This window comes from Paroedura picta, chromosome 2, assembly GCF_049243985.1.
Source record: "Paroedura picta isolate Pp20150507F chromosome 2, Ppicta_v3.0, whole genome shotgun sequence".
NCBI classification, from domain to species: domain Eukaryota; kingdom Metazoa; phylum Chordata; class Lepidosauria; order Squamata; family Gekkonidae; genus Paroedura; species Paroedura picta.
In genome coordinates, this window is record NC_135370.1 from 9,358,715 (window position 1) to 9,386,172 (window position 27,458).

General features: G+C 47.2%; 1 protein-coding gene across 4 annotated transcripts in view; it reads left to right on the plus strand.

The window, feature by feature from the left end:
- The window catches only part of ERBB4 (erb-b2 receptor tyrosine kinase 4), a 918,733-nt gene that overhangs the window by 727,328 nt on the left and 163,947 nt on the right, over positions 1–27,458 (plus strand). For all 4 annotated transcript variants that reach the window (XM_077319331.1, XM_077319333.1, XM_077319330.1 and 1 more), the window contains exon 19: positions 614–712. In XM_077319331.1, the coding sequence (XP_077175446.1) occupies positions 614–712 (99 nt within the window). The remainder of the gene's footprint in view (positions 1–613; positions 713–27,458) is intronic.

The window sequence follows — 27,458 nt, forward strand, 5'->3', positions numbered from 1 at the left end:
CATGGCCATGGGTAGTATTCAAAGAGAAGAGAGGAGCTGGCCACTAAAGGGGACCTCCACATTCTGAATCAGTGAGCCCCTGAATCCAAGTGTCAGAAGGCAACCTTAGTGGGTAGGTAGATTTTAGCCTCTCTGCCCTGTTGTTGGACCCCCACAGGGACTGGTTGGCCACTGTGCATGAAACAGGGTTCCCGGAATTGATGGACCACTGGTCTGATGCAGTAGGGCTCTTGTTAGGTTCCAAAATAAATGTATATTTGATGTAAAAGAGATATTGTCTTACTCCTGGAAACTGCTAAAGATATTCCTGTCCTTTGCCCAGACAGGGATAATTTTGGTGGTCTCCAGCAGTAAATGTAGCTTCTTTCCATCTCAGATGTGCATCCATTTTAGCTCTCAATGCCCAGCTTAGTGTTTCATTCTAAAGTTCATGATTTTAGCATGTACTTTATTAGAAAAATAAATTTGGGACCCAAGTTCATTGATTTTAAAGTATCCTGGCTAGCCTATGGGGATGGTGAACAATACAGCAAGGCGTGGTCTGTTATTTCTCAAGGAATGGTTTCATAGGTAATAACTCCTTGGATTTATTCCCCCTTTTTCATGATTGCAGGGTGTTTGGGTTCCTGAGGGAGAGAGCGTGAAGATTCCTGTGGCAATTAAAATCCTGAATGAGACCACTGGTCCGAAAGCCAACGTGGAGTTCATGGATGTAAGTAGCAGAGACTAGAGTTGCAGTGATTCATGTCCTGAAGCTGTTTAAAAGTGTATAATGACACCTTTTTCCCTTTCATGAAAAAGTTGTCATTTTACTGTCTGTTTTGTAACATATCTTGGGGCCATTCCGCACCGGGATCCATGTAGCAAATTGTTTGCTGAACGAAAAATCACCATTTTAAATAGTGGAATTCGGCGTAACGCATACCTGCCTTTGTAGTGGAATCCAGTTGCGTTTCTATCGTTTCCCACAAGCTTCCGGTCTCTGCAAAAATCGCTAGCCAGGAAGCGCTATTGCTAAGCTGTGTCTGGCCATCAAGCAGCCAATGGGCGGCCGTTATTATGCTCCCAAACAGCCCCTTTCCCTTTAAGGAAGGGTTTTTTTAAAAAAAACACACACACTTTGCAACGAATCTGCGTTGATTCGTTGCAACGGAGAGACCCATCCAGCTAGTAGGTGGTGTTTGAGCTGCCGTTTCATCGTTGCCACGCTCCCCCCGAGTGAAAAAAAAAATCCCCCCCCCCTCACGGGCGCGATTTTCGGCCGAAAACAGTATGAAAATAAAGTGAAAATAAAGTGAAAATAAACCAGCAAACGGGCTTGTGCTTGGTGACTTTAAACAGAGGGGCTGCAGCCAGGGAAGCCTCGCTGGGTAAATGAAGGCTCGCTGGTGCGTTGATCTCCGCTCGCTCGAAGAAAAAAAAATGGCGATCGCTTCGCCGGAAGATCAGAGGAGAGAGCCAGGGGGAGGGACTTTGCAGAAACCGCAACAATGGTAACGCACAGAACTTTCCCGCTAGTGTTGCAGATTGGTTGCAGGAGTGTAGTGCTTTCCGGAGGGTGAATCCACTTTTTGGGATTTCCCTGAAAGCGCTACAACGAAGTGCTTTTTGCAGATCAATTTCAGGAGTGTTGCAGATTGTCAACAACGTTGTGCATAATGGCAAAACTGTAGCGATTTCAATTAGTAACCATTGTGCTATTTTGGACGAATGCGGAACGGCCCTTGATGTTATTTGGGGGGATTCCTAAGAAAGGGCTGACCGTTCGTGGGCTAAGGCCAGAATTTCCCCCAGAAAATTGTATAGAATCATAGAATCATAGAATAATAGAGTTGGAAAGGACCTCATGGGTCATCTAGTCCAACTCCCTGCACTATGCAGGACACTCACATCCCTATCGCTCATCCACTGTCATCTGCCACCCCCTTGAACCTTCACAGAATCAACCTCTCCATCAGATGGCTCTCCAGCCTCTGTTTTAAAATTTCCAATGATGGAGAATGCAGTCTCCTCTGAATTTGTGTGGGGTAATCAGTCACAAGGCCTGCAGTATAGGTTTTTATAGGTTCAACTGCTAAGCCAACATTTCCTTCTCCCTCCCAAATCAACATGAATAATCACGATTGAGCAGACAGAGTTCCTTGTATGCAATCAGGTACACAGAACCAGGTTCTTAGTCCATGAACAGGACTCCTGCTCCAAACACTGACTTAAGGGAAAGGCAGAGCAGGATATTATGGCCACTTCTGGCCAGGTGCAGGGTACGGGAAACAGCAATCAGAAAGTGAACTGAGTGCTGAAGGGAGGAAAATCAGTGTGGAACAACAAAGAAAAGTTGATGTGCATGCACAGTGAAAGTGAGGGAAAACACCTTGTGTGTAATAGGCCACAGTTTTCTCTACTACTTCAAGCAAGCCCATGAAAGCCACCTATCAAAACAAGTATATTGACATCACCAAAGTGTGAGAGTCCAGCAGATTGCTACCAATAAGCAAACACTGTTGAAGAAAATCTCTTTATTGAAGATACATCAATGCTGGCATCTCTAAATCCTTGCTATGACTGGATACCCAGAAACCATTGCTCTGTCTTAGCCTCCAAGCCCTGGGCTCCCCCCACCTGCCCATTTCGGCACCAGAATCTCTAGCTGCCACTCCCATAGCTAGGCCAGAAAGACACACCCCATGCCCCTAAAGTCGGGGAGAGAGAGAGAACACATTTCCATTCATCAAAGCATCACAGCCAGAATTCCTGGTGCAAACCCCGCTACACGAAAACTGCTGCAATTCACACCTGAGGCAATGAATTTTACAGAATGAAAAGCAGAGAGAGAACAACAAATGGCAAAACAGGATTTGTTTTGACACAGAGAGAAAGTAATTTGTGTGGCATGTGAAATGTTTGCTGTGCAATGCCCCCGGGACCTCTAGACCTGTTAGGCCTTCTGTTTGACAAATCTACAGAGAACAAAGCCAAAAGAGATCCTTGTATTCCTCCTCCTTGTAATGCTCAGTCCTTAAGATGGGAGTAGAAGTCTTCCATGATGGACTGATACTTTTTACCTCCATTGTCCCAGGCCCATTGGCATGGAATCCAATTACAGCTCAAGAGAGCAGAACGAGCTCATCACTCTAGTCCAGAGGTGGACAAACTGTGCCCCTCCAGATGTCCATGGACTACAATTCCCATGAGTCCCTGCCAGCAAATGCTGGCAAGGGGTCATGGGAATTGTAGTCCATGGACATCTGGGGGGCCACAGTTTGCCCACCCCTGCTCTAGTCCATGTGTCACGTTCTCCTTACCCAGCGGGAGGGACTTGAAAACCTGGCCGTGTTCATCTCTGACAGAAAATCATGGGTACAGGTGTTTGCATGGTGGGTTGACTGATGAATGTCACCAACATCTATCCTCTATCTTGATAGAAAGCATAAAGACTGAAGTGCCACGGAGTTGCAAGGAATAATAGGATCGTCACCCCAGCCCCAAACACTGTCTTTACTGAACATGGTTGTTCCCAAGGTATTTAGTAACATGACAAGGATCAGGTTTTCCTGGGCACCTGGAAAGATACTTGAATAATTGCAGGCTTTAAACCTGACTGGGATAGGCTTTATTAGAAGTCCTAATAAACAAAGGGGACTTTACAGAAACCTGGTGGGATAACACTCACAACTGGAATAATAGGATTGAGGGGTACAACTTAAAGGTAAAGGTAAAGGTATCCCCTGTGCAAGCACTGAGTCATGTCTGACCCTTGGGGTGACGCCCTCCAGCATTTTCATGGCAGACTCAATACGGGGTGGTTTGCCAGTGCCTTCCCCAGTCATTATCCTTTTACCCCCCCAGCAAGCTGGTTACTCATTTTACCAACCTCGGAACGATGGAAGGCTGAGTCAGCTTTGAGCCGGCTGCTGGGATTGAACTCCCAGCCTCATGGGCAGAGCTTTCAGACTGCATGTCTGCTGCCTTACCACTCTGCGCCACAAGAGGCTCTTGTGGTACAACTTAGGGACAGACAAATAACAAAGCGGGGAGGAGTAGCACTATATGTTAAGAATGTATATACTTTTTAAGAAATGTACGTGTCTGAACATAGGCGTTCAGTTGAGAGTCTTTGGGTAACAATAAAAGAAGTAGGAAATAATAGTGACATTATGGTGGGGATTAGGAGTTTCTCAGAAGCGAAATAATGGAGGCACAATCGCAGACAGTTCTCCTGAGAAGGAAAATGGGAGGAACCTCAAGAAAGTAGGATGGCTCTATAAACAGCTTTCAAAAGAACTGAGTAATAAAAAGACTCATTTAGGAAATGGAAGGAAGACCTTATAACCAAAGAGGAATATAAACAAATTACCAATTCTTGTAGGGAGAGTAACACAATAAAATCAGAGTCCAGGAGCACCTTTAAGACCAACAAAGACTTATTCAGGGCCTGAGCTTTCGAGTGCAAGCACTCTTAAAGGTACTACTGGACTCTGATTTTATTGTGCTACTTCAGACCAACACGGCTACCCATTTGTAGGGAGAGTATTAGAAAAGCTAAAGCTCCATATGACCTTGGCCTAGCAAGAAATGGTAAAAACAATTTTTAAAACAGGTGTTCTTTAGTTATATTCAAAGTAAGAAAAAGAACGGGGACATGGTAGGATCATTGCAGGGACCAGAATGTGACATAGTAACAGGTGATGAAGAGAGGGCTGAATTGCTCAATTCCTACTTCTCCTCATTCTTCTCTTGCTAGGGGAATCGTGTTCAACATGGCATAATAATTTCATGTGATGAGGGATGTAAGCTGTGGTCTAGGATCACTGTAGAGTTAGTCCATAAACACCTAGTTTCTTTAAATGAAACCAAATCCTCTGAGTTGCATTGAATTGCATTCAAGAGTACTATAAGAACATGCAGGTGTAATTTTTGAGCCTCTGTCCATTTGACAATTCTTGGAGATCAGGTGAAGTGCCAGAAGATTAGAGGCAGGCAAATGTTGGCTCCATCTCCATCTTCAAGAAGGAGGATCCGGATCAGCTTGAGGTCATTTACTGGCATTAAATTATTATTTACAAAGAGAGAAGAGAGGAACAAACTAGTTTTCTGGCAACGTCTCACAAAAGGGAAATAATAGAAGGGGTTCCCGATGATGGTTCTTAGTTCGGGAGTGGGGGAAGGATTTGTGTCGGTGTCTGCCACTGGCTTAATTAATTTTATATAAATCAGCATGGCTTTCGCAAGAACAAGTCATGTCAAACTAAACTTATCTCTTCTTTCTGAGAAAGTTACTACCTTGCTAGATCAAAGGAACACTGTGGACATAGTTTACCTTGATTTCAGTAAGGCTTTTGATAAGGTTCCACATGAAATTCTTATTGATAAGTTATATCAGTGTTTGTCTCTTGTGGCCCTTCCTTGCATACCCAGGGAATTGCTGATTGCCAGGCTAGGCTGGATTCTGGAGGGATTGTTTTTTTGTTTGTTTGTATTGGGGGGATCACTTGGGCATGAAATTGGGGCTACTGTGGGTTGGCAGGTAGTTGTGAGTTCCTGCACAGTGCAGGGGGTTTGGACCCTGGGGGTCCCTTCCAACTCTCATCCCAGCTGGAAAGCAAAGCAGGGTCAGTCCTGATCATTACTTGAATGGACATCCACCAAGGAAGTCCAGGTTACTATGCAGAGGCAGGCAATCGCAAACCATCTCCTTCCTTGAAAACCCCATGGCGGTTTGCCATATGTTGGCTCCAACTTTCCACCACCAAATCCTTGATGTACTACCAGAGACACTGGACATTTCATACGAATCCTGCAGCCTTGTTATGCTGCCTTCCTTACAGAAGTGTGGCAACTTCCCATAGAAACAATAAGGAAAGTGCGAGTTTTAGTCAGCGTGACTGTCAAACCTTATCGAAGTCCTCCAGGCATGCGGGGAACTTCAGCAGGGACTCTGGGACTATTCTTGGAAGGGGGAGGGGGCTTATATGGGGAAAGGCTTCCTAAGATGGGCTGTTCTCCAAAGCCCCCTAGCAGCATTACATGCACCTCCCCAGAAGGTAAAGTAAGAATCTTGATTCAGCTTTCTGAAAGGAGATCAGAAAAGTCTTTCCATTAGTTTGATGTTTCTCTAGAAGTGTATGTGTATGCACATTTCAAATTTGTTTAATTGGTCATAACCGGTGAGAAAACAGTAAGAATTCCCTGATCTCTCCTGCTCTAAGGATTCTTCTCGAAGGAGAGTAATTCTCGTAACCTGCCGAGAACCTGCTGGAGACAAATTTCGATCTGCTGAATATGTCTAGCTAGCAGACATATGCTGACTGCTGCGCTACCAACCGGCAAAATGTATGGACAAGAGTGTCATCTCTACATAGACATAATGTAGGATTCATCTCTTGGGTGTCAAAATACTTCCTAAGTACCTGAATTTGCACCCCCTCTCAGGGTGCTGGTGAAAATTCAATCCTTGGCCTTCCATGTGAGTTCGGGATCAACCGTGCTTTGCTTCTCTATGTATCCTGTTACAAATCCCTGCCTCTCTGTAATGGCAGGTGATTTGGATCTTGTTTTCCCAGCTGATAGGCTGACGTTATTGGGTCAGTATCCTGTGGAATGAATGAATCCGCCTGCGCTGCAGTTGCGGTCTCGGTTCTCACCTGATTTATATGTGCGTTTCCGTTTTCACTTTGCCCATTAGCCCAATGACACAAAAGGCCGGCAGGAGTGAGGGCTCTAAAACGAAGAGATCCATGGCATGAGCGGCTTGCTTTTTGTTAAACCTTTTAATGGTGGCAGGGACAGCCAGAAAGAAAAAAAGACATGCAACCACGGTGAGGGCTTTCTGACCAGCTAGACCCCTTTTTAAATACTGTGCTGCAAAAGGAGAATAAGGGATGGCAATTTGGCCATGGGGCTGTCATTTCTGTACCCTTGAAAACTTTCTAATGTATCTGTAATGACTATAATGGCATAATGCATCAAGCTTGCGCACAGAGTGGGTAGCCCCCTCCTCGATTTCTCTCGACGGGGGACACGGGATTGAATAGCAAAGAAAAATCTGTGGTCTTGAAGGGCGTCTTTTTGTCCCTCAGCATGACAAGTGTTATTTCTCATTTGTCTTACTCAAAGTTTTCTTCCCCTCCTTTCTGTCACCTTTCTTTTTGATTTCCTTTCTTTATTACAGGAACCTCTTTTGTAGCTTTTGCCTAAATGCATCCTAATGCCTATTATTTGATTTTGCGATTAAAGTAAAGGTAGGGTAACTGTTTAAATATTTACGTCCGTTCAGCTGGCTGTTAAATTAATGCCAAAATCAGAAATATTGAGATGTTTCCTTGACGGGTTGATAGCTGTTTATTTATTTAGTTAAATGTTTTCACCCTCTTTTCAGTATAAAAAAGGAAGGAAAAAGAAAAACAAAGTAGTTTTGTTATAAAAAACAAATTTTTAACTGCAAGGGCTCAGATCTTATGCTCCAGTCAGAACTGTCAATCTGGTTCCAGAAGTTCTTTTTGTGCACAAGGCAGGAAGAACTTTGGCTTCTGCTTCTACCTCTTCCCTGAAGCTGCCAGCGTGGCAGGGCTTTTTTGCCAAAACAGAACTCCCGGTCCACATCCTTGACTTTCCGGAGCTCAGAGGTGGCATCTAGGAGAGGGAAAAGGCAGAAAAGAACTGCCTCCACTGAAATTTTTTGATGGCATGACACAGGGGCTTTACGCACCGGGATCTTTGTAGCAAATTGGTCACTGAATGAAAAATCGCCATTTAAAATAGTGGAATTCGTCGTTATGCATACCTGCCTTTGTAGTGGAATCCAGTTGCGTTTTGTAGCGTTTCCCACAGGCTTCCGGTCTCGGCAGAAATCGCTAGAAAGGAAGCGCTATTGCCGAGCTCGTCCCGCCCCTGGCCGTCAAGCAGCCAATGGGCAGCCGTTAGCATGCTCCCAAACAGCCCCTTTCCCTTTAAGGAAGGTTTAAAAAAAAAAAAAACAGACCCATTGCAACGAATCTGTGTTAATTCGTTGCAACGGAGAGACCCATCCAGCTGCCTGGTGTGTTTGAGCTGTCGTTTGATCGTTGCCACGCTCCCTCCGAGTGAAAAAAAAAAATCCCCCCCCCTCTCACGGGCCTGATTTTCGGCTGAATGAATGTGTAAAAAATAAAGTGAAAATACATCAGCAAACGGGCTTCTCTGTACTTTGTGCTTAGTGACTGAAGGGGAGGGACTGAAGCCGGGGAAGCCTCTAAACTGAAAGAGGCTCGCTGGTGCGTTTATCCCCGCTCGCTCGGAGAAAAAAAAATGGCGATTGCTTCGCCGGAAGATCAGAGAAGAGAGCCAGGGGGAGGGACTTTGTAGAAACCGCAACAATGTTAACGCACAGGTCTTTTTCGCTAGTGTTGCAGATTGGTTGCAGGAGTGTATCGCTTTCCGGAGGGTGAATCCACTTTTGGGGATTTCCCTGAAAGCGCTACAAGGAAGCGCTTTTTGCAGATTGGTTTCAGGTGTGTGGCAGATTGTCGACGACGTTGTGCAAAACAGCAAATCAGTAGCGTTTTCAATTGGCAACCATTGTGCTATTTTGAAGGCGTGCAAAAAGCCCCACAGAATTGAACCCCAGGCGCTTATCACACAAAATAATAGCTTCATCTCTACCATATAAATAAAATGGGAATGGGGTGGTGGGAGGAGTTAGGATTCATAGCTTAACTACCAATCAAGAAGGCTGACCCATCCCTGATTGGCTGTCCATCCAATGAATGGCCGATCAGGTAGGAGGTCTTGCATCCCCCTCCAACGTCTTCGGTGTGCAAGAAATGCCAGCCCCTGTAAGATAGGCAGACAGCTGGAGCTGGGAGGGAGGGAGAGGGCCTGGGGCTGCAGGCTTAGTTGGGAGGGGGGGAGGGAGCCAGCACAAAGGTTCAGTAGGGCCTGCATCTGTTTTTTTAATGAACTAGGCTAGCCTGATCTGGTCAGATCTCAGAAGCTAAGCAGCGTCAGTCCCAGCTAGCATTTGCAAGGGCAACTGCCCAGGCATACCAGGCTCATGATGGGGAGGCAGGCAGCAGCACACCACCTCTGAATGATGCTTGCGTGGAAAACCCTACTGGGCGTGGGGAGCACCATGAGGCCTTTGGGACTTGATTGGGGTGGCCAGCTCCTTGCTTGCTCCTGCTGGTGAATGGGGGAGGTACGATGGCCAGATCCAGGTTAGGAAACTCCTGGAGATTTGGGGATGGAGCCTGAGGGAGACAAGATCCTCCCTCTGTGGGGCCACTGCCACAGAGGCTGCCTTCCAAAGCATCCCTTTCTCCCAGGGGCGGTGATCTCTGGAGGTCTCACCTGGAGGCTGGCCTCCCTAGCCTTCATGGCTCTTTCCACCACCCTTATATGTCTTTGCAGTTTCTCTGGTCTGTGGACAGTCTAAAGCAGGGGTAGTCAAACTGCGGTCCTCCAGATGTCCATGGACTACAATTCCCAGGAGCCCCTGCCAGCATCCGCTGGCAGGGGCTCCTAGGAATTGTAGTCCATGGACATCTGGAGGGCCGCAGTTTGACTACCCGTGGTCTAAAGTGTGATGTAGTTGGGTTCTGAGGAGCATCCTTTTCATTTCTGAAACATTGAGACCCTATTTTAGGGTAGGGGAAAGAAAAGGCAATTGCTAGAGCCTTAGCAACCCCCTGTGTGGGGGAGCTATTGAGTTGGGTGAGGTCCCCGCAGGTCCCCGCAGCCCTTCCCCTCTCTCCTAATGCCGTGTAAGTCGGTCGGCTTGAAGCCATCCTGAATTCCTAACCAGCCAGAGGCTGTGGACAAAAGCTGCTGACTTCCATCGAAACAGAGAGATCTCCTACAGGAGACTGAGCGCGTTCCAGGATACTAGTCAAGGATACTAGTCATCCAGGATACTAGTCAAGAAAGGAACCCATTGCCTGGCATCAGTCTAACACAGGGGTAGTCAAACTGCGGCCCTCCAGATGTCCATGGACTACAATTCCCAGGAGCCCCTGACAGCCGCTGGCAGGGGCTCCTGGGAATTGTAGTCCATGGATATCTGGAGGGCCGCAGTTTGACTACCCCTGGTCTAACAGGAGGTGGGGGAGGACAGACAGGTCTAATCCTGCTTGCCTTAGGAAGTGAAGTTGCACAAGCCATCCTTTTTTTCCAGGGTTTGATCCTCTTCCAAGTTTAATGCAACCTCTGTGCGCTTATGTGTTTCATTATCTCTTCGAAAATAATTAGGGGCTGTTCCGCGCAGGAGTCCACCTGCACAGAGTTCCTTGGGAAGTCTCTCTTGGCACTGGGATGAAGACAATTTGTCGGATGCTGGTCAAGCCAATATTAGGCCAGGAGCTAATAATAGAAGGCCCCGCTGTTTAGTTAGGTGGGAATGTTAGCTGGGGGGATATTAAACTGAAAGGTTTGGGATTTATGTCTGGAAATAAATTCCTCGTTCTCGTTTGTTTCCCGGTAAGAGAGCCTGTAGAGGGAGTTGGTGTCTTTTACGATTTTATAATTAAGATCTAGGGGGCTTCTTGACTCCCCCCAGCCGTATTGTGGCTCTCCAGATCCCTAGAAGTAGCTTTTTCCTGACCAAGGAGAGTGTTTTGTTTAGTGATGCATAAAGACCATAAACAACACTGACCAGTCCAGCAGCAGCTGCTGTTCCTGCCAAACTTCCAGCAAATAAATGAAGGCTGCTCACAAGGGTTCTTTGTGCTAGGCAAAGGGATTGGGCAGGAAGAGGCAGAAATGAAAGGCCGCTTGGGCCGATTGTGGAGCGCTTCCCTCAGCAGTGTGAATGACTAGCCGGGCTTCATAGCATGAGGCAGATGAGAGGAAGGAATGATCCGGGAATCTCTGTGGTCAGCCTGAAGATGTTTTGCTAATGTGATGACAAGGAGACCTTGCCAAAAGCTTTGGGGTGAATGCAGCTCCATGTAGTTCCTGGTCGGTTTGCCCCGATGTTCGCTGCAGAAGGTCATCTCAGGCACAGCCCTGAGCTGAGCATCTATGCCCCAGCATGTCCATCATTTGCGCATTGTAGCTTGCAATGTCTATGGCCCCACTCGGGAATTAAATCTCCTTGACCAGACGGGAGGCATTGTCCTCCAGTGTCATGGTCATTCATGTCATTGAACGGACCAACCTCTTCACAGAGGATTGCTCATTCGCTGTCATCTCCTTTTTGTGCTTGGGCAATGGGGTATACCCTTTAATTGGCTGGCATCAGGCTGAATTCATGGCATGCCTTTGGGCCCTCCAAAGAGAGCAACCTCTGTTTGACCCACGACTGCAAGCACAGGTTGCAAGACTTAGCTGAGTTCACTTAAGGAATAAGTCTCAACTCCAAATAGCTCAAGAATTTTTAAAATCCATTTTTGCTGGTGAAAACAGGAAGCGGCAGCAGCAGAGCATAAGGATTTTAAGCGTCCTTTGCCATGGAGAAAAATCAATTAATGCAAGAAGATGGAGGCATCATACGAACAGGCACATCTCAATCACTTCCAAACCATTGGCTCCCTGGTGCCAACCTGTGATGGTTATTTGAGCCTGCTCCTTAGAAGGCCAGATTCTGAAGATGAAACTCAAATGCTTTGGCCACCTCATGAGAAGGAAGGACTCCCTGGAGAAGAGCCTAATGCTGGGAGCGATTGAGGGCAAAAGAAGAAGGGGACGACAGAGGATGAGGTGGCTGGATGGAGTCACTGAAGCAGTAGGTGCAAACTTAAATGGACTCCGGGGAATGGTAGAGGACAGGAAGGCCTGGAGGATCATTGTCCATGGGGTCGCGATGGGTTGGACACGACTTCGCACCTAACAACAACAACAACTAATGAGATCGCCCAACAAGCACGTATCCCCAAGTGTATTGGGAAGGTGTAGGGAGAGGCATTCTGTGAACCTCCTTTCTCCTGGAAAATGTGACAAAGTCTTAAGAACATTTTTTAGGCAGCTCTATAAAGAATCACAATTGCCTTTGTTCCTGATCAATGATCTATTGATTCCATCTTGTCAGTGTCATCTCACACCTTTCAGAAGGATTGGGGCAGGTGGGGCTCTAGTTGGCACCATGTTGTGCTTTGAAGTGGAGAGCCCCTTGTCTATTCCTCGGAGGCAGAAGAGCTCAGAGCGATCGCGGTAGCCAATTCGCTCTTGCCCAGAAACACCAGGCCTGACAATCTCCCTGGCAGCTTAGTCATGATACAGCCAAGTCCCTTGGACTGATCATTCTCCAAGAAGCAGAAACCCAGTTTGTAGTGAAACTAACCTTCTTATGGGCATTTTGCAGGGAGCTGCTTCAAACCCACGTTCTTTTTCATTTCTACTTTGATCATTTCCTCTTTAAATATTTGCTTTGCTTCATGAGATATTTTCTAGAGTATATCAGAAAAATAAAATTATTATTTACAAAGAGAGAAGAGGGGAACAAACTAGTTTTCTGGCAACGTCTCACAAAAGGGAAATAATAGAAGGGGTTCCTGATGACGGTTCTTAGTTCGGGAGTGGGGGAAGGATTTGTGTAGGTGTCTGCCTCTGGCTTAATGAATTTTATATAAATCTATCCAACAGAGTAACTCTTGCAAAGAAGAATGGTGCATTGTATGAACCTGAAGAATGGTTTTGGGGCTTTCTTGCGCAGCCCCTTTAAAGATTAAAGGGACTGCACAGGACAATCTGAAACAGCTGAGTGGTGGGGAGTACATCCCCGCTGCTCAGCTGTTTTTGTAGCTTTCACAGGGAGCAGAAAGAAGGGGCTTAAAAAGACTCCACCACCTTCTAAGCCCCTGTTTTCTGCTTCATCCACTAACTACCATGAACCGCACCAGACTGATTTAAAATTTTGGGAAAGTTAGTGACAGTAGACTTGACACAAACTTCTGTTCGTGAACCCCAAACAGGGCAAAATTCATGATCGATTTAGCTTGTGATCCAGTTCGTGTCTATTGTGTTGAATTGGTCTTGGCTTCTTGTTAGCTGAAGGGAGAACAAACACAGCTGTATAGGAGTAATCGATGCCTCATGTTTATCCATCTGTTGGCATATTGACTCTCTCCCCAGTATTATTTCACATCTGCATGCCTGCTCTGGTAGAGATCGTCAGGAGGGAGCTGGAATTCCAGTCTTGGTCTCCTGCCTGGAAGCAGCAGGGAAATGGCTTGGTAAGAGATGGCTGAAGCAAAATCCATCTGAAACAGAGATTATGCGGCTAGGGAAGCCCAGACCACTGGGGTGGGGAAGGGGGGGCATTAAAACTGACCCACCTCCTTTTCAATGCAGGATCAACCTAGGCATCCAGGATAAGTCTCTGTCCAGCTGCTACTTGAAGACTGCCAGTGAGGGGAAGCTCACCACTTCCGTAGGCAGTTGATTTCCACTGCTGAACTATGACTGTGGAATTTTTTTTCCTGATATCTAGCAAATGCCATTCTACACAGGGTTTAAACCCATTAGAGTGGTCCTGTCCTCTGCTGCTCCCTGCCCTCCTGCAAGTGACAACCTTTCAGACACTCATAGAGAACAATCATGTCCTTTTCAACCTTCTCTTCTCCAGGCAGAACATCCCCAAGTCCCTCAGCCTTTCCTCATAGGGCTTGATCCCTAGAACCTGGATCATCCTCCTTGCTCTCCTCTGCACCACCTCAATTTTGTCCCCATCCTTTTTGAAGTGAGGCCTCCAGAACTGCACACAGGACTCCAGGTGCAGTCTGACCAATGCAGTATACAGTGGGACTATGATGTTTTGCAATTTTAATGGGATGCCACTATTGATACAGCCCAAGACTACATTCACCTTCTTTACCAGTATGCATGCTTCTCATTTTTGTGATCCAGATTTCGAACTCTGCACTTCTCCTTATTGAATTGCACCTTGTTCTCATTTGCCCACTTTTCCAGCATGTTCAGATCTATCTTCTGGGGTGGTTGCTGCTCCTTCCAATGTGGTGTAATCTGCAAATGTAATGAATAGTCCCTCCACCCGCTCATCCAGATCATTGATGCAAATGTTAAAAACTATCACACCCAGAACCAAGCCCTGTGACACCCCACTGCTCACCTCCCTCCAGTCTGATGAAACCCCATTGACAACTATTCTTTGGGCGTGGTTTTCGAACCACCTCCTTATCCACCGAACTATCTGAAAATCCAGTCTGCAGTCCTCCAGTTCGATGGGGTCCAACTTTCTATGATCAACTCTGCCAGGAACTTAGGAGGATGGTTCAGTTCTTTGCTCTCCATGGACAAATGTGTACTCGGTGACAAAGACTGCAATTTACTATCAATACCAGACCCACTGCCTGGCTCCTTATCTCCCTCAGGAGGACCTTGCCGTAGTAATTTCTGCAACAACTGTCTTGAGACTGGACTAGTTTTATGCACTCCATGGAGGACACTTTGGAAGCCGGAAGTGGTCCAGAATGTGGCTGGTCAGTGCATAGAACCTCCCTCCTACAGCAGCCGCACTGGCTTCCAGTTAGTTTCCAGTGCATTCAAAATATTGGGGACTTGCGTTTCAAGTCCTAAGCAGCCTGATACCCTAATACCTTTGGGACCACCTCTCCTGGCATGATGTTCCCCATCTTCCCTGACCTTGACACCTTAGGTGTCAAAGAGGTGGTGAGCAGCACTCCAAAGTGGCTGCCATAGGAGGCAGAACCAAACATAGTGTCTCCACTTTGCTAAAGAATCACAGAAGGGGAATGGGGGTTTACAAAAATGGAAGGAAAGACCTTGGAAGAAGAAGGGAGACTTAAATGGACAGGAGGCTGGAGAGGGAGTGGTAACCCAAGTCCAGGTGTTTACCAGCCCTCCTGATCCTGTTGTGGCGGCTGCTGTTGCACTCATGGGAACGGCAGAAGCCAGCAACAAGTCTTGGATTCATAAGGTCACAACCACTTTCTGTAAGGCTCAGTGTATGCCAGGGGAAGAGCAGCTTGTGGAAAGACTGCTTAGGCCTCACCTGACAGCAGCTTATTCATTTCAAATAGGGCTGGCTGCTCACCATTACTTCATGTGTTCATCAAGAAGAGCTAGAGAGCAGGAGGTATCTTGTCACACTGCCTGTCTCTGCCACTTCTTGACCAGAACTGGGGCAATAGTACCTGCTTCGTTTGCTGAGTCTGGGTTGGGAAGTTCCTGGTGACTTGACAGTGGGGATTGGGAAGGGGAGCTCCAGGGAGCTGTGATGCTGCAGAGTCCACAGCTGCTGTTTGATCCAGGGGAACTGACCTCTGTAATCTGGAGGCCCACTCTCTAGGGGCTCCAGAATTTGCCTGCTGCCTTTGAGCTTGTCACAGTACAGACTGAGCAAAACATTTCAGAGCCATCGAGTGAGTGGCATAATGCCCAAGCAATTTTCCCCCCAGCTAGAGTGATAGGGGAAAGGAAACAGGAAAAGAACACATGGCTTGAAAGGTTGGAATTGTTACTCAGAACAGAGCAATTAGGACCCAGGTTTTACTGTGAGAAGCTGAAAGTCTCCCTCAAAGATGTTCCTGTTATTTGGGAATTTTCTCTGCATGCCTCCAGCTCGCATTAGCAATTCAGAGTTAGTCTTCCAATTTCTAAATGGTAATGCATATGCCAGGTGGCGGTTGGGCTGATAATAAATGAAGGTTTGGTGGGATGAGCGCTAATAGTAGCAGGCATGACTTCCCTCCGTGTGGACGTGATGCCTCCCAATCAGGGGGCGGAATGGTTCAAGGTTAGCGGGCAATCAACATATGTCTGATTGAGGCAGAACTGTTTTGATATTAAAGTCAATCAAACCGGAAGGGGACCCATGTATAATGTACTAGCTAAGCAATTTTTGAAACTTCGTTTTCCAGCAGAGAAGTCCTCCGTGGCAGGCACTAAGTTATTGTTCCTGGCTTCCTTATGACAACCGCTTGAATACGAACGCAGGATAATGTCCCTCAGCTCAATGGCCCCGAAAGTAGCAGCACCAGCAAAAACACAAAGTAATCCGAGGAAAGAGACCCTGAAAAAAGAACGGGGTGCCATCACTCACTGTTTTTCCAGGGTTACCCCAGAGGGAGCCAGGAATTCAGAGAAGGGACCATGTTGGGTTGAGGGCATCTGACACATTGTGGAACATCCATCAGTTTTATTCCTAAGATGGACAGCTGAACAAATAGTGTGAAGAAGTAAAATCCCCTCAGATTCCCTCAACTTTCTGAGTTGTCACATTCTCTGGTGTTGAGTCAGTACTAAGACCTAAAAGTCAAGTGGACAAATCCCCAAAACATAATTAAACTGAGCCTATGTCTAAAGCGCTCATGTTTTTTTTAAGGAATATTTTGTGGCAGTGCTATAAACGTACTTCTCAGTGCTGGTATTTCTGACCCTCATTACAAAAATGGTTCACTTGTCTATTAGGTTTCCTTCCAAGATGCCCTAAGGGTCAGCGTGAAAATGTTCACACCACTGGGTTGCTTCCGTCCGGGCTGTCAGTAGACCTTGAACATTCTGGGTCAAATCGGTATAGTTTGTTGTTTTTTGCATGACTGCAGTTTGTTCAGACCAAGCGGACTGGGCCTTTTATTAGGACTACCCTAACTATTTATTTAAAACATTACTGTGCTTCTTCTCCTCTCAAATAGGCTCCCCAAGGCAGCAAACCTCAAGGCATCAAAACATTCCAGCATTAAAAAGCCCTCTCATTAAAGCAGCAACACAAGTGGCTACATTAAATAGGTGGGGGGAGCTGACCATAGACTTCGGTCTCCATGTCCGGCTTCTGGGCTTCCTGGAAGCATTTCTTTGGCCATGGTACTGAACCAGATGGGCCTCCCTTTGGTTTGATCCCAAACGGGTTTTCTTGGGCTCTTATCTTCAGACTGGAAAGGCAAGCAGACAGAGAAGCCAATAAAGAGATAGGGGAGCCAGAGAGAAAAGACTATCTCCAAGTTAAGCCTGAGTCCTTGAATCCTTAGAGCTGGCCCATGAGGGGAAGGAACAAGCAAGGCTGCAGATTCAGCCAAGGACTTGGGACAACACTGCTCATGCTGCCTCTACTCTGTAGTACCCCAGGAGATGCAGAACAGGAGCAAGCTCAGCATAAGAGGCAGATTGGGTGGCCAGATTCACCAGCACTGCCAGCAAGGGGCAGGGGGTGTTTTCTGGGAGCAACTTGACATGTTGACATCACCCGGAAATGACATCAGCATGTTGGAGACATTGAGGGCGATACTCTGGCTCTGGGACAAAACTCTAGCGTAGAATTTGCTCCTAACATAGAGTTCTGCCCAAAAAACAGTGTTTCACCCGTCGATGCCAAAACCTGACATGCCAACATTAAAATATGGCATTTTTTTCCAATTTAGGGGGAGGTTGTGGAGTGGGGGGTGTCCAGAAAGCAGAGGACCCTCACCTAGACTAGAGTCAGATGATCATTCCTGGTTTATGATGTTAGACTTTTAAATGCATTTCTTGCTGCATGATCCCTTGAAGAATCATATCAAATGCCCGGCCCCTTTGATAGAAGTGCCACCAAGTGCCACTGACTTATGGCACCCCTGGTGGGGTTTCCAAGGCAAGAGACATCCAGAGGTGGTTTTCCACTGCCTGCCCCTGAGTACAACCTTGGACTCCCTCGGTGGTCTCATCATCATCATCATCATCATCATCATCATCATCATCATCATCATCATCATCATCATCATCATCATCATCATTATTATTATTATTATTATTATTATTATTATTATTATTATTATTATATTTCCCGCCTCTCCCGACAGGCTCGAGGCGGGTCACAACAACTAACCCCATTAAAATTCCCATTAAAGCATCAATCTACTAACATGACGGCTAAAAATCCCATCCCTCCCCCAATTATTAAAGAGGTGAAGAGGAAAGGATAGGGGAGTAGCGTACACTCCAACTCCGAGGAGGGGAGCGATGTCCCTGATTCGTTGACCCCAGCCTCAACCATAGACCTGGTGGAAGAGCTCCGTTTTACAGGCCCTGCAAAAAGCTGACAAATCCCGCAGGGTCCGCAGATCACCCGGGAGCTCATTCCACCACTGAAAAAGCCCTGGCCCTGGTCAAGGCTAGGCGCACTTCCTTCGGGCCGGGGACGACCAACAGGTTCTCACCCGCAGAGCATAAGGCCCTGCGGGGGGCATAGAGCAGTAGGCGGTCCCTCAGGTATGTGGGTCCCAACCCGCGTATGGCCTTGAAGGTTAAAACCAAAACCTTGAACCAGATCCGGGCAGCAATTGGCAGCCAATGCAGCTGCCTCAGCACCGGCTGGATGTGGGCCCTCCAAGATGTTCCAGTGAGGACCCTGGCAGCTGCATTTTGCACCAGCTGTAGTTTCCGGGTCAGGGATAAGGGTAGGCCTGCGTAGAGCGAGTTACAGAAATCTATTCTGGAGGTGACTGTTGCATGGATCACTGTGGCCAAGTGGTCAGGGGACAGGTAGGGCGCTAGTAGCCGGGCCTGGCGAAGATAGAAAAATGCCTGGACCGCTAGTCTCTTGACCTGAGCCTCCATAGTCAGGGAGGCATCAATGGTCACACCCAAATTCCTAGCTTGGGGCACGATGGTAAGTTGCACCCCTGCTAGGATGGGTAAACGCGCTGCCTGTTCCCGCCCCCTTCCCCCCAGCCACAGGACCTCCGTCTTGGAGGGGTTGCGTAGGTGAGATTAGGTTAGTCTGAGCCAGGGGGAGTCAACCTGTGGTCCTCCAGATGTCCATGGATTACATGGAATAGCGTTTGCTGGCAGGGGCTCATGGGAATTGTAGTCCATGAACATCTGGAGGACCACAGGTTGACTATCTCTGGCCTGAGCCATCGAGGCCTAGCCTCTGCTGGGGCTGAAACACGTTGCCGAGGAATTTCGCTGACGTTCAGGACAGGAGCCGTTAATTGGATGGAGAAGCTGCAGCTGTACAAATCAAAAGGGAGGCACTCACCAGATAGCCCATGTCTCTGACTTATCTCCAACTCTTTACATTAATCTCCTGGAGAAAAACGCCTGGTTTACCGTGATGTGAAGCCAATTTGCTTGTGATAAGAGTGATATTAGCAGTCGATACCACTTCACGGCTGGCTCATTAATCAGAGCACAAAGCCAAGGCGTGCGATAGGGGAAATATTGACTGTTTTTCCACAGATCTAGTGAAACAACTTTCTGTCTACTCAATACACGAACCTTCCGCAAATGAGATTTCCTTTAAATCAGTACTAGGGAAGAATAGGCCTCCCTATGTCTCTATCGAGTGATTGCAGCACCTAGCAGCGTGCAGGAAGCAAGGGCTTGGGAGACAGCCTCGCTTTTATTGCCAGGGTGTTTCGCTGACCTTCAGCAGACACGGAATATTATGCATCTAAAAAGCATAGTTTATTTCAAGAAGGACGTCGATAAAATTGAAAGGGTACAGAGGAGAGCGACAAAGATGATCTGGGGCCAAGGGACCAAGCCCTATGAAGATAGGTTGAGGGACTTCGGAATGTTCAGCCTGGAGAAAAGGAGGTTGAGAGGGGACATGATAGCCCTCTTTAAGTATTTGAAAGGTTGTCACTTGGAGGAGGGCAGGATGCTGTTTCTGCTGGCTGCAGAGGAGAGGACACACAGTAATCTTTAAACTTCAAGTACAACGATATAGGCTAGATATCAGGAAAAAGTATTTCACAGTCAGAGTAGTTCAGCAGTGGAATAGGCTGCCTAAGGAGGTGGTGAGCTCCCCCTCACTGGAAGTCTTCAAGCAAAGGTTGGATACATACTTTTCTTGGATGCTTTAGGATGCTTAGGGCTGATCCTGCGTTGAGCAGGGGGTTGGACTAGATGGCCTGTATGGCCCCTTCCAACTCTATGATTCTATGATTCTATGATTTTTTCTCTCTCTTGAGTTTGATTTTGGTTTTGCAGTGGATACCTGTCTTGTCAACATTTTGGACTAAGCAGGGATAGGTTTGAAGTCTGTTACTAATTTTGCTGGCGAGCAGGCTACAGTGAGGAGAGTGGAGGACAGGGGAACTATTTTTTTTTATACTCCACTTTCCACTTTTCACTACCAGCTTATCGACACCTTTCCCTTCCTCTCTTCACAACAGACACCTGTGAGGAAGGCGGGGCTGAGAAAGCTCTAAGACAGGGGTAGTCAACCTGTGGTCCTCCAGATGCCCATGGACTACAATTCCCATGAGTCCCCTGCCAGCAAACGCTGACAGGGGGATCATGGGAATTGTAGTCCATGGACATCTGGAGGACCACAGGTTGACTACCCCTGCTCTAAGAGAACAAGGTCACCCAGCTAGCTGGATCTGGAGGAAGGAGGAATTAGACCTGGTTCTCCAGATTAGAGTCTGCTGCTCTTTAACCACTCATCAGAAGGGCTGCTGGGGGAGGCAAAGCCAACCACATGCCAAGAAGAATGCCAAGTTCAGGGGAAAAGAGGGGTAATTTTAAAAACGCACTGGGAAAAGAGCTGCTATGGAAGAAATGTAATTCAAATCTGCATAGCCAATCAGATCTCCATGCCAAGGGTCAGGCAGGGCTTAGCAGTGGTGGGGACTCCTCAGAGGAGGAGGGTCCCTGTGTAGTCAGCCAACCAGAGGGGAAATGAGGCACAGGCATGCCAGGACGTACAGTCAAGAGCTGGTGCAGAGTCCCCTCCACCCTCCAGCAGGTTAAAATCAGCTGGCCCTTCTCAGTTATCCGAGATCACCTGCACCCCTGGAGCAACACAGAAGAAGGCTGCAAACGGAGTTACAAGCTGGACGCAAAGTGCACGCCCCTGGTTCGATGCCAGTTACTTGCTGATAGTGAAGATGAGTCTTTGCAGGACTGTGCCTGATAAGCTGGTGTGTGGCTGTGAAGTCTCCCATGTGGAGCTGTAGGGCATGGACGCAATCAGTACAGCAGATTCTGCCTTGATAGATTCCTAGCAGCCTGACCATATTGGGGACCCCTGCCCTGTGGAGACACATCAAGAAGGGTAGTCGTGTTAGCCTGTCTGTAGCAGGAGGAAAGAGCCAGAGTACAGGAGCCCCTGAAAGACTAACCCATTTTGTGGAAGGGGAGATTTCCTGAGTCACTGCTCAGCTCTTCAGACGCAGCTAGAATGTTAGTTCATCTGGCGTATATCTTGGAAACTTGGCTTCACTTTCTACTACCGTTCTTTGCTGTGCTGTAAGCCACCCTGGGAAACCCGCTGGAGAAATGGCATTAGAAGTGTTGCAAATGCACTGTTCATTTCAGACCCTTGTCCATGAACATGTCCTGAGGAGATCCTGGGGCGTTTCATCTGTTTGTTTCTGCATATAATGGAGCAGTTGGCTGCCTGCTTCTCCCCCTCGCTGAGTTTTTTTGTCGAGTCCACATATGGCCACCGCAGCTCTAACTGTTCACTAGGCCTAGAGGGATGCCTTCTGCGGGAGTCTTTTTCCGAACTTAATATGCAAGCGAAATATGTTGAAGATACATCAATTTGTAATTGTTTCCTCCCAGAGGCGGCTCAGACATGCACTGTAGACAGGTTTCCTTGCTGTAGCAATTACAGGTACCATAAAATTAATGAAAAAACGTGTGTCCGCTTTAATTTCTTTCTCCCGTCACACAGGACACATTTGAGGTTTATCCAAAGAATTCCCAGGGCAGCACAATAAGCTTCTTAAGTACTTTAAAGAGTCTTTGTGGCTGTGAAACAGGGTTTTAAAGAAGCCACAGGCCCTGCTTATGAAAATGCTTTAAGAGGGTCAGGATCTGCCTTGCTTTTTCCGCTCACTCAGCTGTTGCAGGAATGCTCTAAGCCCCGTCTCTAGCTCTCCCAACCTTGGCTAACCCGAGCAGTGGCCAGAGACCTTTTGGGAAGGCCACTGCATCTGTGGAAGACAACAGAGCAAAAGAATGGCCACTGGAGCGGGCTGGAGTTCTTCCAGGCCGCCATCTTTTCTTTGGCTTCCTTATTCAGACTCATCTTTGTTCTCGTCCCTGCTTCCTGCTCCTCCACTATTTTCCCCTCTTTTCTCCGGTTTTAGTTTCTTAGTCTCACTACATATGTTCACCTACATTCTCAACAATCCCTCAGAAAGGCCAAATGTCCTTTGTATTTTAATTTATCTCTTAATCGGAATACTTGATGTGAACAAGTAGATTGTCATGCAACTATGACTAGTATAATGCAGTGTCGTTTGAATTAGAATATATATGCTTTTCTCTGGCCTGTGAACAGAGGCAGCCAAATGCTCTACTTCAAAGAAGTTGATGCCCTAAAATGTTTCTATGGTTGAGAGGATAAGCAGGGGGCAGGAGGGCAAGGTCTCAGCTGACTGCTGTCAGCAGTTGATTATCTTGTCACCCATAATTCTTTTTATGTGGATATATTTATTGAACCCTTGATGTTTCCCATGCAATTCAGCCTCAAGTGAACACAAACAAGTCCAAATCTCTGGGTGTTTCCGCACAAGGACCAATGTTGCCAATTGGTCCCACAAAGTGGAAATGCTATTTTTAAAAGTGCAATCTTGGCATTACGCATACTTGCTTTTTTAGTGGAATCCAGTAGCGTTTCATTCATTTCCCACAGGTTTCCGGTCTTGTAAAAATCGCTAGCCAGGAAGCGATTTTTCCTGTGCTTTGTCCCGTCCCTGGCCATCAGTCAAACGAACAGCCAATGGGCGGTTGGTATCATGCTCCGGGAAAGCCCCTTTCCCTTTAAGAAAAGTAAAAAAAAAACACGTTGCAATGAATATGCGTTAATTCGTTGCAATGGAGAGCCCCATTTAGCTGGCAGCTGGCATGTGAGCTGGCGATTCATCATTGCCACGGTCCCCCGAGTGAAAAGAAAAAATCCCCCCCCCCTGCAGGGGCGTGATTTTCGGCCAAAAATTAATGGAACTGGCAAACGGGGCTGTGTTGTGCTTGGGGACTTAGGGGAGCTTTAAAGCACTTCTGTGGAGGGACTGTAGCCGGAGAAGCCTCGCTGGGTGAATGAAGCCTCGCCGGTTCGTTGCTTTCTGCTCGCTCCGAGAAAAAAAATGGCGATCGCTTCGCCGGAAGTTCGGAGGAGAGAGCCAAGGGCCAAGGACTTTGCTGGAACCGCAACAATGGGAACGCACAGGTCTTTTTCGCTATTGTTGCAGATTGTTTTCAAGAGTGTAGTGCCTTTCGGAGGGTGAATCCACTTTTCCCGATTTCCCTTTAAGCGCTACAACGAATCACTTTTTGCGGGACTGTTTCAGGAGTGTGGCAGATTGTGTGCGACATCTTGCGGAACTGCAAATTAGTAGCGTTTACAATTTTCAACCCTTCTTCTACTTTGAAGTCGTGCGGAATGGACCTCTGTTTTCCCCCCATTTTTCTCTGGTATCTGTTATCCATTTTCGTTAAGCTGTATATTAATTTACCCTCATACTTGCCTATAAGTATGAAATTACTTCCATCCCATGTTGTATCCTGTATTATGTTGTATTATGCATGCACAAGAAAACTCATACCTGGAACAAAACTTTGTTGGTCTTAGAGGTGCCACTGGACTCTAGATTTGTTCTTTGATCAGGTGTTAGAGATGCAGGTGGGCAGCCATGTTGGTCTGAAGCGCTGGAACATGGTTTGTCTGTTGGCATCTTGAAGAACAACAAAGTTTAATTTTGGGTCTAAGCTTTCATAAGCATCCACATGTCAAGTGTACCTGCACATGAGCGCTTATACCCAGAATTAAACTCTATTGGTCTTAAAGGTGCCACCAGACTCATACTCACTAGCAAAATAGCCTATTTTAATTGAAAATACAACGGGCGCTAGCCTTCCCTTCCCCCACCCCAGGCAGGTCCACTGAGGCCTGGAGAGGCCATAGCAGGCCTTTGGGAGGAGGAAGGATTGCTGGCCTTCCCTGCTCCTCACACGCCAGCGAGGCCAGGGCTTGCCTCCCTTCCCTCCTAGGCCCCAGCCCCAGCTGCAGTCCCAGGCCCTCCCCCCAGCTCATACACGCTGGCTGCCTTGCCTCTTGCAGTCAGTCAAGTGGAGCAGGCTGGCAATGGAGGGAGATGTGGCCAGGGGTGGGACAGCCTAATTGATTGGCCATTGGTTGGACGGACGGCCAATCAGGTATGCAGTCAGTCCCAACTCTTCCCACCATCCCTGTCTGGCTTTATTTATGGTACAAAAGATGTTATAGCTGTTGTTAATCTTCATAAGCCTCCTTAAGTTTCTTTTCTTTTTCTTTTACACAAAAGCTGGAAGTAATAAAAACAGGCTCCGAGAAATGCTTAGTTTGCTTACAGTTTGCCAGCCTCCAGTTGGAGCTCTCCTGTTATTACAAATGATTCCCAAGTGGCCTAGATCAGTTGCCAGGAGAAAATGGCCCCTCTGGATGGTGGCCCCTCTGGACTCTGTGACATGGTACTCCATAGAAGTCTTTCCCTGCTCAAACCCCACCCTCCTCAGTCTCCACCCCCTGAATCTCCAGGTATTTCCCAACCTGGAGCTGGCAACCCTAATTATTAATGCTAGCTTTAAAAAACCGCTCTCCTGTAATGTGTCCTGGCATGAGAGTGTTCCTTTAAGCACGTTTCCCCCTTCCTTCTAAGAGGCAGACATTGTTCTCCTCGCTATCCTCACAATGACCTTGTGAGGTAGGCTAGACTGAAAATGTGCTACTGGCCCAAGGCTACCCAGCAAACCTCCATGATTTGTGATATTCTCAGCAAAAATAGGGCTCTTTGAAATCCAATTTTGATTCTGTCCGGCAGACAAAGAATAATTCAAGGGAAAATGAATATCTGTTGAGACATTTGGTTGCAGTAGCAAGAAAACTTCCAGCCAGCTGGTGGAGGCAGAACTCAGGACCTTCAAAGGAAACCTGGCTGAGACTACATTGGTCTGGTCTGTTGCCAGAAAAAATTTCTATGCACCAGCAATTAAGAGAAAAGAGGTATTTCACACAAATGGAATTTGTGAAAGGAGGAAGGCCTTTGTGTGGAGTACTGGAATACAGTGAAAGAGGAAGACAATGCGAGGCAGACGGTTTGTTCTTTGTTCAGGCAGCTGCACACAGAGGAGAGAGAATGGCTCTTTATTTTGGAATGCCTGTATGTGTTAGAATTGGCTATTCTTTTTCTGTTGTTGTTATAATTTTTTTAAAATTCAGTTTGATGGAGAAATACAGTAAACATGGTTTATAGATAGCGTTGCCAGCTCCAGGTTGGAAAATTCCTGGAGATTTTAAGGGAAGAGCCCTGGAAAGGTGGGTTTTGGGGAGAAGAGACAACTCAATGACCATTTATGCACTGGGAACTTCACTGCCCCAGCTCCTGTGCAGGAGAACAAATCGGGAGCAGATGAGGCGCATTGGGCCAAATGCTCCCCCGTGTGGGTGCAGGAAGAGGTGGGGCAACCTGCCACGACTAAAACTCTAGCCTGCAGCATGGCATGAAACCTCCAGTGCATAAACGGTCAATGTAATGCCTGTGGCTAAACCTGAAGGTAGGCCATCTTATTTATAGATTCAAAAGAAGGCCTTATGGAACTGGGGCCAGGATCGACATCTTTCTGTCCATAATGCTAAAGGGCTGAAATCTACTGTGGACCTAGGAAGAGCCCTGCTGGGTCAGACATATACTCCCTCCAGTCTGGAATCCTGTCTCACACAGAGGCCAAAAAGCTCTCCTGGAGGGCCAAGAATAGGGCCCAGAGGCCGAGGCCTTCCCCTGATAAGAACATCAGAAGACTCCTGTTGTATCAAAGCAGTGAGGGTCCATCTAGTCCAGCATCCTGTCTCACATAGCAGCCAACCAGTTCCTCCGAATGGCCAACCACTGGACATAGAGGCCAAGACCTTCATAAAAACTTAAGAAGAGCCCTGCTGGATCAGGCCAATAGTCCATTTAGTCTTACGCAGTGGCCAGCCAGCTGCTCTGGATAGAGGCCAATGCTTTTCATTGATATTGCCTCCTGGTTCTGGCATTCAGAGGTTTAGTGCCCTTGAATGTGGAGGTTCCCCTGAGTCATCATGTCTAGAAGCCATTGAACGACCTATCCTCCATGAATCTATCTAATTCTCTTTGTAAGCTGTTTATTCTGTGGCCATCATAACATCCTCTGACAGCGAATTCCGCATTTTAGCTACTCTCTACATAAAATAGTATTTCCTTTCCTGTGTGATGTGAGACCTTCTGCCATGACTTTCCTCTCATCGTCGTCTATATTATCACGATCAAAGATCATCAGTTTAATACAGACTGGCATAAAGTAAAATAAGCTTGATTGTCATTCAGGACTACTGATCAACTAAAATTGGACTAAAATACTGTTGTTATGACAATGTGTAACATTTTAAAAATCATGTTAGGGCACATATTTTCCTCTCTAGAAAAAGAAGAAGAGTTGGTTCATATATGCCACTTTTCTCCACCCGAAGGAGTCTCAAAGCGGCTTACAGTCGCCTTCCCTTTCCTCTCTCCACAACAGACACCCTGTGAGGGAGGGGAGGCTGAGAGAGCCCTGATATTACTGAAGAAGAAGAAGAGTTGATTCTTATATGCCGCTTTTCTCCACCCGAAGGAGTCTCAAAGCGGCTTACAGTCGCCTTCCCTTTCCTCTCTCCACAACAGACACCCTGTGAGGGAGGTGAGGCTGAGAGAGCCCTGATATTACTGAAGAAGAAGAGTTGGTTCATATATGCCGCTTTTCTCCACCCAAAGGAGTCTCAAAGCAGCTTACAGTCTCCTTCCCTTTCCTCTCCCCACAACAGACACCCTGTGGGGGAGGTGAGGCTGAAGTGGTACTGAAAACAAGGGTGTCAAACAAGAGGTTCCTGATGCTCTAGGGTAGGGATTCCCTACGAGGGGTCTGTGGATCCCCAGGGGTTCGTGGGAGCTTCAGAGCAGGTCTGTGGCCTTTCCCCTCCTGCCTTAATGGACTCCACCACAATTAGGGAACCAGCTGCTTCTTCCCTCCCAAGCATGAGTGAGTTCTTTCATGGTTTCTGCACCTGTGAGGGGCTAGAGCCTGCACACCTACTCCCATCTTAAACCACCTCCTGTCTCTCCCTCTCCCCAGTCCTCCTGAAGCCTTCCTGTTGACATGGGTGGTGATGTCACTTCTGGAGGTAAAATGCATGATGGAAAAGTTGGTGAAAACTCGCTAAAAACATCGTGCTTTTCTGATCTCAGCACAGAAGAATGAATTTACTCCACAAAACCTATTTTGCTCTGCATGTTGAACCACGTCTTGGATACTTTCAGCGTCTTTTCAGCATGGTTTCTGAAACTCACTTTTCAGTGACGTGGGACGTCCAGGGGGCTTGGCAGGGAGGCGTGGCCAGTTGACATCACTTCCGGGGTTCCACAAAGTCTGAAAAATGATGTCAGGGGTTCTTTCACAGTCAAAAGGTTGAAAAAGGCTGCTCTAAGGAGCAGTGAATGCAGTCGGTTGGGAAGGGAGATTGTGCTCCCAACAACACCCCGCTGTCATCCTGCACTACGTTAGCATGGTTGAAATTGGGCAGGCCAGTTCTGGTCAGCAGT